The sequence below is a fragment of the Schistocerca nitens genome, chromosome 6 (assembly GCF_023898315.1).
Source record: "Schistocerca nitens isolate TAMUIC-IGC-003100 chromosome 6, iqSchNite1.1, whole genome shotgun sequence".
NCBI lineage: Eukaryota > Metazoa > Arthropoda > Insecta > Orthoptera > Acrididae > Schistocerca > Schistocerca nitens.
The window spans coordinates 339,861,688-339,874,283 of NC_064619.1; the positions used below are offsets into that span (position 1 = coordinate 339,861,688).

At 42.9% G+C, this 12,596-nt stretch overlaps 1 protein-coding gene across 1 annotated transcript in view; it reads left to right on the plus strand.

Annotated features, from left to right (window-relative positions):
- The first annotated feature begins 4,496 nt into the window (after nt 1–4,496).
- Nucleotides 4,497–12,596, plus strand: part of LOC126263355 (uncharacterized) — a 56,666-nt gene continuing 48,566 nt past the window's right edge. Inside the window, exons 1-2 of the mRNA XM_049960445.1 lie at nt 4,497–4,635; nt 8,055–8,273. Of these exons, the coding sequence (XP_049816402.1) occupies nt 4,555–4,635; nt 8,055–8,273 (300 nt within the window). The 5' untranslated portion in view covers nt 4,497–4,554. The remainder of the gene's footprint in view (nt 4,636–8,054; nt 8,274–12,596) is intronic.

Below are 12,596 nucleotides of genomic sequence, written 5' to 3' on the forward strand. Positions count from 1 at the left end.
TATCCGAAACCTGGTATTCTCAGCACATTCTTGACACGGTGGAATTCGGAATATTGATTTCCCTAACGATTTCCGAAATGGAATGCCCATGCGTCTAGCTCCAGCTACCACTCCGCGTTCAGTGTCTGTTAGTTCCCGTCGTGTTGCCATAACCTCTTGATACGATACGATATTGCCGTGCCCGTGTTATTGTGATTACGATGCAAACTTCTTTTGGACATCCATGCATGGCCTAAGGAACAGGCACTGCGGCGATCACAGCCGTTACGAAACACATCAAGGACTACTATCAGCTGTAGAATGGAATGACGACAATGAAAATTTGTGCCGAACTGGGGCAAGAACTCGGATTTCCCGCTTATCGCGAGCGGTCGCCTTACCATTTGGCTATCCGTGCACGACGCACGGGCAGACCCAAACTTCCATACATCGTCAGCCATGCGTCTATTATTCGTACTCGTACATCCATTACGTATATTCGCTTGCCTGGTGCAAGTTTGCATGTCCAAAGGAACTTTGCATCGTAATCAGAATAACACAGGCACTGCAATATTGTATTTATCTGGTGATACCGGGCAAGCGACTTTCTAGTACGTCTGACCTCTACGGCAATATACATAATAGATGTTCGAGCACAAGTCGTAGCTGCATGGTTGACGACATATGGAAGTTTGGGTAAGCCGCTCGCAATAAGCCCGAAATCCGGGGTTTGAGTCCCAGTCCGGCACATATTTTCACTGACGTCATTCCATTCTACAGCCGATGGTAGTCCTTATTCGCAGTTATTCATTTGATGATAATCACTTGAATGCAAATAACAGCTCCGCCAATGCACTGCCGTTTTATATCTACACGATAGCACCGTCGTTTCTATAAGTGCATATCGCTATACCATGACTTCTGTCACCTCAGTGAAAAGCACAAAAATGGAAAGAAACATGAGTCAAATATTACGAAACAGTCGCATTATCAACCCAGTTATATGGATGCGGATTGTGAATATACAAGGATCGGAAATGGGATTTCTTGGAGCGGTGAAGGAATGTAAAAGAATAAGGAAAATACGTAATTGAGATGTTCGAAAGGAGTTGAAAACTTGGAGTATGGATGAAACCAAAAATATATGATACGAAAATCTGGAAATAATGGATCAACAGAGACTGCCGCGTCAAATGAAGAATATACCAAAGGGTAAATGGAGACCCTGGCAGGTCGAGAACAAGATGGGAACCGTAACAGGCTGCAAATTGTCTCATAAGGACAGTGCAGAAGAGAATGTATAATTACATGCTCTGTCACTAATGACCTCGTCGTTGATGGAACGTTGCACTTTAAGTCACCTCCCATTTTACACACAGGGTGGTCCATTGATCGTGACTGGGCCAAATATCTCACGAAATAAGCGTCAAACGAAAAAATTACAAAGAACGAAACTTGTCTAGCTTGAAGGGGGAAACCCGATGGCGCTATGGTTGGCCCTCTAGATGACGTTGCCATAGGTCAAAAGGATATCAACTGCGTTTTTTCAAATAGGAACCCCCATTTTTTATTACATATTCGTGTAGTACGTAAAGATATGTGAATGTTTTAGTTGGACCACTTTTTCGCTTTGTGATAGATGGCGCTGTAATAGTCACAAACAACTGGCTCACAATTTTAGACGGACAGTTGGTAACGGATAGGTTTCTTAAATTAAAATACAGAACGTAAGTACGTTTGAACATTTTATATCGGTTGTTCCAATGTGATATATGTACCTTTGTGAAGTTATCATTTCTGAGAACGCATGCTGTTACAGCGTGATTACCTGTAAATATCACATTAATGCAATAAATGCTCAAAATGATGTCCGTCAACCTCAATGCATTTGGCAATACGTGTAACGACATTCCTCTCAACAGCGAGTTCAAATGGTTCAAATGGCTCTGAGCACTATGGGACTCAACTGCTGAGGTCATTAGTCCCCTAGAACTTAGAACTACTTAAACCTAACTAACCTAAGGACATCACAAACATCCATGCCCGAGGCAGGATTCGAACCTGCGACCGTAGCGGTCTTGCGGTTCCAGACTGCAGCGCCTTTAACCGCACGGCCACTTCGGCCGGCTCAACAGCGAGTAGTTCGCCTTCCGTAATGTTCGCACATGCATTGACAATGCGCTGACGCATGTTGTCAGGCGTTGTCGGTGTATCCTTCAACTTTCCCTACAGAAAGCAATCCAGGGACGTCAGATCCGGTGAACGAGCGGGCCATGGTATGGTACTTCGACGACCAATCCACCTGTCATGAAATATTCTATTCAGTACCGCTTCAACTATGTTCTGTCATGCAGTGAAACATCTTGTAGTAACATCGGTAGAACATTACGTAGGAAATCACCATTAAATTGGCATCGATAAAATGGGGGCCAATTATCCTTCGTCCATAATGCCCTACCATACACTAACCCGCCAAGGTCGCTCATGTTCCACTTGTCACAGCCATCGTGGATTTTCCGTTGCCCAGTAGTGCATATTATGCCGGTTTACGTTACCGCTGTTGGTGAATGACGCTTCGTCGTTAAATAGAACGTGTGCAAAAAATCTGTCAACGTCCCGTGCCCTGTGGCAGGACTGTACACAACGTTCAAAGTCGTCGCCATGGAATTCTTGGTGCATAGAAATGTGGTACGGGTGCAATCGATGTTGATGTAGCATTCGCAACACCGACGTTTTTGAGATTCCTGATTCTCGCGCAATTTGTCTGCTACTGATGTGCGGATTAGCCGCGACAGCAGCTAAAACACCTACTTGGGTATTATCATTTTTTGAAGGTCGTGGTTGACGTTTCACATGTGGCTGAACAATTCCTGTTTCTTTAAATAACGTAGCTATAATGCGAACGGTCCGCACACTTGGATGATGTCAAGGAGAGCAGCATACATAGCACACGCCCGTTGGGCATTTTGATCACAATAGCCATACATCAACACGATATCGGCCTTTTCCGCAATTGGTAAACGGTCCATTTCAACACGGGTAATGTTGTTGTTGTTGTGGTCTTCAGTCCTGAGACTGGTTTGATGCAGCTCTCCATGCTACTCTATCCTGTGCAAGCTTCTTCATCTCCCAGTACCTACTGCAACCTACATCCTTCTGAATCTGCTAAGTGTATTCAGCTCTTGGTCTCCCTCTACGATTTTTACCCTCCACGCTGCCCTCCAATACTAAATTGGTGATCCCTTGATGCCTCAGAACATGTCCTACCAACCGATCCCTTCTTCTAGTCAAGTTGTGCCACAAACTTCGCATCTCCCCAATCCTATTCAATACCTCCTCATTAGTTATATGATATACCCATCTAATCTTCAGCATTCTACTGTAGCACCACATTTCAAAAGCTTCTATTCTCTTCCTGTCCAAACTAGTTATCGTACATGTTTCACTTCCATACATGGCTACACTCCATACAAATACTTTCAGAAACGACTTCCTGACACTTAAATCTATACTCGATGTTAACAAATATCTCTTCTTCAGAAACGCTTTCCTTGCCATTGCCAGTCTACATTTTATATCCTCTCTACTTCGACCATCATCAGTTATTTTGCTCCCCAAATAACAAAATTCCCTTAACTACTTTAAGCGTCTCATTTCCTAATCTAATTCCCTCAGCATCACCCGAGTTAACTCGACTACATTCCATTGTCCTCGTTTTGCTTTTGTTGATGTTCATCTTATATCCTCCTTTCAAGACACTATCCATTCCGTTCAACTGCTCCTAATGTATCTCGAAGCAAATACCGTCCGCACTGGTGGAATGTTACGTGATACCACGTACTTATACGTTTGTGACTATTACAGAGCCATCTATCACAAAGCGAAAAAAATGGTCCAACTAAAACATTCATATTTCTTTACGTACTACACGAATATGTAATAAAAATGGGGGTTCCTATTTAGAAAAACGCAGTTGATATCCGTTTGATCTAAGACAGCGCCATCGAGCGGGCCAACCATAGCGCCATGCGGTTTCCCCCTTCAAGCTAGACGAGTTTCGTTCTTTGTAGTTTTCCGTTTGATGCTTATTTTGTGAGATATTTGGCCCGTCACTATCAATGGACTACCCTGTATAATGCGAGACGCAAAAGCGGGCTGTTGAATAGAGATTATGAAATGGCCAAAACACTCGGTGCGTTGTGTTAACAGGGCGTAAGGGCCGCTACGAAGGCCACAGCAGCCGCATACTCGCGCCAACCGTGACCTCGGCCCGTTGTTTACTCCTGCGGCTGCGTAGGACCTACGGGAGCGGCGCCGGAACTGCCTTTGGCGGGCGCGGGCGCTGCCCGCCCGGCCCCTCCGTGGTGGGGGCCGGAGGCGTGTCAGCCGCTGCGGCAGGTCGGCGCGCCGGGGGCCGGGGGCTTCCTGCCGGGGAAGTACTGCTGCCCGCCGGCCGCGACCGCGCGCGGTCATATAGCGGCGGCCGGCGCACAACCAGCCAGTCCCAGACTAGCAGCAGCAGCAGCAGCAGCAGCAGCAGCTCAGCCCGGCTGACACTACTCCCTCTCTCCCCTCATGGCGCCCACAGCCACAGCCAGTGTCATTGTCGGCAATGGCCGCAGTCTGCGCTACGACACCAACTCCGGCATTCTACAGGTTTGTACCACCACCTACTGTGCACTTTAAGATTCGACAAAAAGAATGCAGGTTTCGTAGTAACACTGACCTTGACCAAAACGTGTCTCGTAATCGACATAATTGAACAGTAAACCTCTTACAACTCGCTTTCATTTTATTTTCGTAATCGACAAAATTGAATAGCTGAGCTCTTACAAATCGCTTTCATATTATCATTTATTGTATTGACAACATAATAAAACAAGATCAGTGGCACCTCCTGCGACACAATGCCGTCTTTTTGCTTTCATATTAATTTTTTGTTTTCAATGTTCAGCATAGTGTTTTCTGCGAATATACTAGTACTTTTGTAAGACTTTTTGGCTTTATCACCTGTTTATACTTTTATGACGGTAATCGGGCGTCACAGTTGATACCGGTTCCAATGTAACTCGTCGAAATTAAGTGATGCATGTGTTAAGTGACTGGATCCGTGTACATATAGCCCCTGATTGCGCGTTACATCCGTAAAAATATCACATACTAAGTCCAACCATGATCGGAATAGGCAAATCCGGTAATAAAGCTAACTTCTGTAAGCAATCGCAGCGGCTGAAGAAAATATGCAAATAATTAGTTGCTTTAAATGTAAGCGTTGGTTTCCGCGGCCATTGTCGTAGTCAATAAAATTCTTTTAGGTATGTGACCGAATTGTCATTGTGTAAGACTTCTGACGTTTCCGCAACTATTTCAAATGGCCTTAACAGAAACATACTGAGGAAGGCCATTTGCATTAGTGGCCAAAGCGTCGGAAGTTGTACACACTGACAATCCGGTCACGTACCCAGAGGAATTTTACTGACAGTTAGCTCATTTAGACTATTCTTATACTGTCTCGGGGTAATCAACATTTATTTCAGGGTGTCAAACAAAATTAGTTCCTTTGCACGTATTTAAACAGCTTATTGGAACAGTAGTAGTTCGTTTTTCACATTAATGTTATACAGGCTCTTCGTATTCATAATGAATTGTTTACTAGTTCTGTTGCAAATTTCATGCGTATCAGGTAATACCTAACTGCGATTTAGTTAATAATTAACAGTATTTTTCCTCGTAGCAGTAAACAAATGTCATAACGTACCAAAATGTGGCAAAATATCATCAAAAACTGAGAAACGACGCAGTAACAGTAAGTGACAGGGGAAAAGTGTTAAAGTAGCAATAATTAACAGCAAATCATGCACATAATCCACCTCCGTGGGTCAGGGCGTCTGACCTATACTTGGGGGACCTGCGCTACTTTCCCAGTGCCTCCCTAGCTTCTCCATGGTAGAAGCACTGAAATGGGGTGCCGCTTATCTCGGAGAAATAGTTGCGAATTACTTCTATTTATTTATTTTTTCAATTTATTTGCTTTCGGGACATACCCCTGCAGCCATGTCAATCCGTAGCCCACATCTCGTGGTCGTGCGGTAGCGTTCTCGCTTCCCACGCGCGGGTTCCCGGGTTCGATTCCCGGCGGGGTCAGGGATTTTCTCTGCCTCGTGATGGCTGGGTGTTGTGTGCTGTCCTTAGGTTAGTTAGGTTTAAGTAGTTCTAAGTTCTAGGGGACTTATGACCACAGCAGTTGAGTCCCATAGTGCTCAGAGCCATTTTTTTGTCAATCCGTTCTTGAAAGTGGTCGTCAACGACCGCGGACGAATACTGTGCTCGCACGTCTCTAATATCAGCGTCCATTGACGATGGTGCAGAGTGGAGCTTTCGAATCTTTAAGGTATTCCCGTCAGGGCAATGAATATCCGAATATACTTTCGTGTGAAGGGCAAAACAGGTAATAGAGCATGTAATACCCGACCTGTGGTGGTTGTGTACACATCATGTGGTAACAGTGGAAATATGTTCTTCTGTACCAACATTGTGACGCCGTATTAATGAACTTTTTTTGCTGAATATTGTCTCTGATCTTCAAGTCAATGGAATGTGTAACGCTTTTAAAGGGCGTTAACATAAACGTTTTTTTTAATTTACGTATTGTCAGCTAGAAGCATAAGAGTTTTGTAAAAGTTTGTATAATAATTCATTACGCCTCGGATGCTTAAATACACACAGAATATTCACATTACTGCTTTTGGCAAATATCCAGCATCTTCAGATGTTATAAAATCTACCACAAAGCTTCGTTCAGATATACAGTGTGAGTCAAAAACTTTACTACTTTGGAATGATATAGAAATTTACTGAGACAATTTACATAATCGGTACATGTGTCATTTTGTAGCAAACAGTCTCAAGTTTGATTCATATAGTGCATCGGTACCCCATTCCGACACCAGGAGCGCCAGCGTAGTGAACAGTTAAAATGGCTACTTTCACTGGAGCCGAGTGTTTTGGCTTCATGAAACGAACTCTGCAACAACTGTTAGTCGTAAATTTCGCACCGGATACGCAAAGGACCCCCAAGCAGGCCTACAATTTACTCTTGGCACAATGACTTTGTTGAGACGGGTTGTTCACAGCGACGTGATAAATCACCAGGTTTATTAACCGGTGGTAGTCACGTAGAACCAAAATGACACTTGATATTTTTATGTGATACTTGAGGGTGTTCGCTACAAAATAACACATATACCGATTCTGTAAGTTATCTCAATAAATTTCTATATCATTCCAAAGTTGTAAAGTCCTTTTCGACTTACCCTGTACAGCGTGGTCAGAGAGAGTCAGAGAAACTTGTAATGGGGTTGCAGGGGAGGTTGTTCACAGAAATAATTATTGAGAAAAAAATCGCTACGTTGCGTCGTTTCCTAGTTATTTAAACGTTGAAGTTAGCCATTCAGGTCATCGCATGTGCAAATTCAAGCAGCCAGCGAAAGACAGTGTCGCCACACTTGTTCTTCGCTTGGTTTCCTCAAATGGAATAAACGTAGCTTGTGCTCGCCTGTTTTAAATTTATCACTTCTGAAAAGCACACTTTTCAACTGGAAATGAGCATTTGAACAAGTGCTAACACACGGACCCACAGGTGTCTGTGCATTACAGAATTTCAGCGCATGCAAGTGCTTGCATTGTGCGCGTGCATCCACGTGATTGGCTCATTTCAGTGCTAAATAACTCGGAAACGGAGTAACGTGATGATTTTTTTTAACAATTATTTCTGAGCACAAACTCCCCTGCAGCATCCTTACAAGCTTTTCAGACTGTTTACGACAAACCTGAATAAGAAAAACAATTCGCAATTCAAACATCACGAAGTCATCTAATCTGTATGCAGTTTTGTAGTGGATTTTATCACATCTGAAGGTGGCAGCTATTTGCGAGAAGCGATAATGTCAATATTTTATAAATACTGAAACCATCATGACAATATATTATACATAAATTAAAAGTGCAATAGACTTAGTATGAGATAATTTTTCGTAGAGTTGACTAACGGAGTGAGTCCTGTTGTCTTTTTGCAGATAGTGGGAAACGGCAACAAAATCCGCGTGCGCAGCAACTCTGGCTGCATCCAGATCACGGGCAACGACAGTCGCGTGCTGGTGGAACAGAACGGCGGCAGCGTCTGCTACACGGGCAACGGCGGCAAGGTGCGAGTCGTCGCCACGGTAGGCGGGGGCTGCGTCACCTACACGGGGAGCGGAGGCCGCGTCAAGGCTCCCGCCGCCGTCGCCGCCCCCGCCGACGCCCCGGCCGCCTCCACCCCCACCGCCCCCAGAGCACCCGTCTCGCCGCCGGGTGCCGCTGCCCCCACCGTCACCACCACGCGGCGTTTCAAATCGCGCAGCATGACGCCGAAGGAGCAGGCCACGTTCGCCAGTGCGTTTCACATCCACGACCAGTGCCTGCAGTTCGTAGTGGGCGGCCTCGTGATCGTCTCCTAAGAGGCTCAACTCGGCTTCCCCAGAAGACGTGGCCGCAACCAACTCGGCACTCCACAACTCTCACTGGACCTCGCCTGTCTCCACGTTCCTTCAACAGAAGCACGAGAGGCTCATTCATCCCTTTGTGTAAACTAGAACGTCCACTTCGCTCAAATGATACTCGACGTATGTGGACAGGTTTCAAACAACCAATATTTTCCCAACAGGAAAAAGCTGTTACCCTTCCAGTGGTAAACCAGGTATCTCCAATTACAAATCTACCTCATGCACTATAATCACTCCTCTGAGATGCCACCTGCTGGTCCAGAGTGGTACAGTCTGCATACCTTCCCACAGAAACACTCCAGTGCCATTCATAAGTACCATTCTCTCATCCCAAACTACACGGTCCCATTGATCCAAATTTACCTCATCTACTCATCCCAAATACCCACCTGCTGGTTCAGTGTGGGTTAACTTACAGTGAAAGTCAGAAGAATAAATACTGCTTCAGTGTGCATCAGTCTACACTGGAAGACAGAAGTTTGCCTTCTGTGTGCATTGGGAATACCTTCGTGACCATTATGCCTAGGGTGGTGGAAACTCACCTCAAATGAAGACTGCACAAGTTAAAGACAATCTAATCAATCGACTTCTGCATGAACACGAATCTCCTGCATAATTTTGTTCTCATGTTTAAATCATCTCAGCCATTATTCAAGGAGAAGTTCCACCATCACAAAGGGCCCATCAGTGCATTTAATGCTCTGTATCCATATCGGGGTGTTCCTTCAATCAGTCGCTCTGCTTCATCAATTGTCATAGTAGAAGTAAGTGTCTTAAAACGAAAGGACTGCAATGGTTCTTCTTTCAGTGTTTTAAATGGACGTGTTCCTGAAGACATAATTGTGGGACTGTGTTGAAACGTATCTTTTGATTTACTACAGAGGAACAATAATGAAGTTTGCAGGTGGCGCTAACACATGTGATTCTGTTAAGTACTTATGCTGAAATATGTAACTATGGACTGCTATGTTGCTGTGCCTCGAAGAAATGGACATGCCAGAGTTTTCATAAATGAATCGTGTAGAAGTTCTAAATCAACTAGTTGTTGATTTCTTATGTCCATGTATGAGTGCATTGTCGATAAGTTTTTTTCTACGAAGCTGAGACACCAAAGACGCGCAAACCTGTGATACAGATTTATTTAAGTGTGTAATCAGTATTATGGTTCCTTTTGGTTATTGTTCCTCCATGCTGGTCTTGCCATTTTTGTGTCCGCAGAGGCCCGTATTATTCGTATATCATAATGGTCAGGAACCCTATTGTTTTGATCTGACTATTGTCTTCCAAAACTCGTTTATTTATTCTTTTTTAATAAAAATTTTGTTTCAATTGAAAAATATTCTCTTTCTTCTATGCCGCTACCTGTGAACAATTCCACTAACACAGAATACTTAATTTTCGAAGCCCCAGGTCTTGGGCAGCATAAACAACAGTGAAAGAAAATGGCAAAACTACAAACATCTGAAATAAATTTGTCAACAGATTGTTGGTATTCTCCTATTTATTTACGTCTATGTAATTTCTCATTTAACTTGCATCAGGAAATATGAATGATCTCTACCAGGAAAACAAATACAGCTGAAGCACTTCCTACAACGTCCGACAGTTCTCACATTGAGTATCATTTATTGCAGTTTTAATTTTCATTCGCAACTTATATCTGCCATTAAGCGTTTGATATTACGTTTAGTTAGGCATTCCAAGCAGAATTACCAATATGTGAAACTTTTTGTTCTTCGGTAATGCTATTACTTATTCCTGCAATGTTGAATGTTATAAACTTCATGAACCATTTTTTTTTCCTCCTTACATCGTCTGTGAGAGTGAATAGAAAATATACATTAAATATATAGTTCATAGAATCAATAAACAGTGCTGATACGAAAAATTAAGTAGATCTGATTGTTTTTTGCAATTATAACCTTGGTTACTGTACAACATTAACAAATTGTGCCAGAAAATCAACAATCAAATATTTTCAATTTTGAAAACTATAGTCAGGTACCAAAATTAGCTTTATGAGCAAGATAAACCCAAAGATTATGAGAAGATGACCGAGTTTAATATCACAAATAGAGACGAAACACACCGAAGTTAAAAATATACAGTAGAAAAAGAGAACACCTTACTCTTCAGAGAAAGCAAATAAAAACGCATTCCCATTTCCTATTTGCACCATGTATTTTGGTACTATTACGTTGGAATAAGAAGTAAATGGGTAACAAAAAATCAAATGAGCAATAGATAAAAATCGAAAACCAAACGCACCATGGCTGTACAGATGTGAATCTGCTCTTCCAGTTAGAAAAGCACAATATTTAAAAATTAAAGAACCTAGTTAACAATTGCATTTTATATTGTGTTTTGGAAGCTGTTGTGTGAAGCGGTGCTGTTGGTCCCAGTTTACAAACGACAAAGAAGAATCTCTCAGAAACAATGTGAAGCTTTATAAGCACTACAATATAGAGATAAAATAGACTTACATAAAAACGTCAAGAAGAATAAAAAGCTACAAACAGGCAAGGTATGTGATAAAAGTGAACTCACGAACAGGTAGAGGAAATTGAGGAAAAAATCTAAGAGCAATTTAAAGAAGCAAATTTGACAATATAACAACATAGGACAAAAACAAACTAACGCTATTTAAATTCTAGAAACTACGGAACTGAACAATTAATAGTAACTATTACAGTTAAAAAAATTTATAGAAAGGATATGAAGAGAGAAAAATCAAGAAATATTAATACCATCCCACAATCTAACAAAAGCTAACAATGGAGTAGGAAGATGACGAGGATATTTCTAACAAAGACTTAGGGCTAAAGTAATACGAGATGTCAGAAATGTGTTATTAAAACATTACAAATTCATTTCAATGCTACCTTCACGAAATTAGCAACTGCTGCACAATGCAGTCAGGTAGTTTATGTCAAAGCATACAACAAACTGCTGTTTGTTTACGCGATAAATGAAAAAAAAAGTATTTGTGGGACCTGTCAGGAATCTCCTGAGAGGCTAACTACTGGCTTCAGACCCCTTATCATATATGACGCATATGACACATCAGAGGCTGATTTCGATATCAGCTATGAAATGCCACACTAGAGGGTGATTATAATTGAACTTTAAAAACGCTGTATAAATAACACCACTTCTCAGAGTGACATCAAACTGCAACGGAATGTTATTGGAGAAGAGAGAAAACGTATGGCAGAAGAAAAAAAATAATGTAAAAATGCGCACGACCCATTGAAGTTGACATAAATACCCCGGGTACACGACTTTTCCTCCTTTCGCGTCTGCGACGTTCGCCATGACTGTCTCAAGGCAGTATCGCGCTCTGCTTGTAAAGCTGCATTACAGTAATGATGACTATGCACACGTCGCTCTGCAGAAGTTCCGGACAGTGAAGGGTTTGACAAAAGGCGTTGGTCCGATAACTGCCGTGGGTCTGCAGAAAAGATGGGTTCTTTTGGTGTGAAACCTGGTCGAGGGAGGAAACGAATTGATTCGACGTCAGGCCGGCCGGTGTGGCCGTGCGGTTAAAGGCGCTTCAGTCTGGAACCGCGTGACCGCTACGGTCGCAGGTTCGAATCCTGCCTCGGGCATGGATGTGTCTGATGTCCTTAGGTTAGTTAGGTTTAATTAGTTCTAAGTTCTAGGCGACTGATGACCTCAGAAGTTAAGTCGCCTAGTGCTCAGAGCCATTTGAACCATTTGATTCGACGTCAGTGGAAGCAGTGGCCACAGCAATGCAGGAGGAGACGAGTGGTGGTGTGCAAACGCGTACTGCAAGGAGAATTGCCCAAACATTGGACATACGTGAGAGCACGGTGCGTTAAATCCTACGAAATATCCTTCTATGCTATCCATTCTAAATTACTCATGTGCACGAGTTGTTTCCTGTTGACAGACCAGCAAGAGAGACGTTTGCTTTAGAATTTCTAAAATGGGTTACTGTTGATGGCAAATTGCACAGTCCGTTGGGTATAGGAGGGGGAAGGGTGTATGGAATGCTCAAATGTGTGTGTGAATTTCTAAGGCACCAAACTGCTTACGTCATCGGTCCCTAGA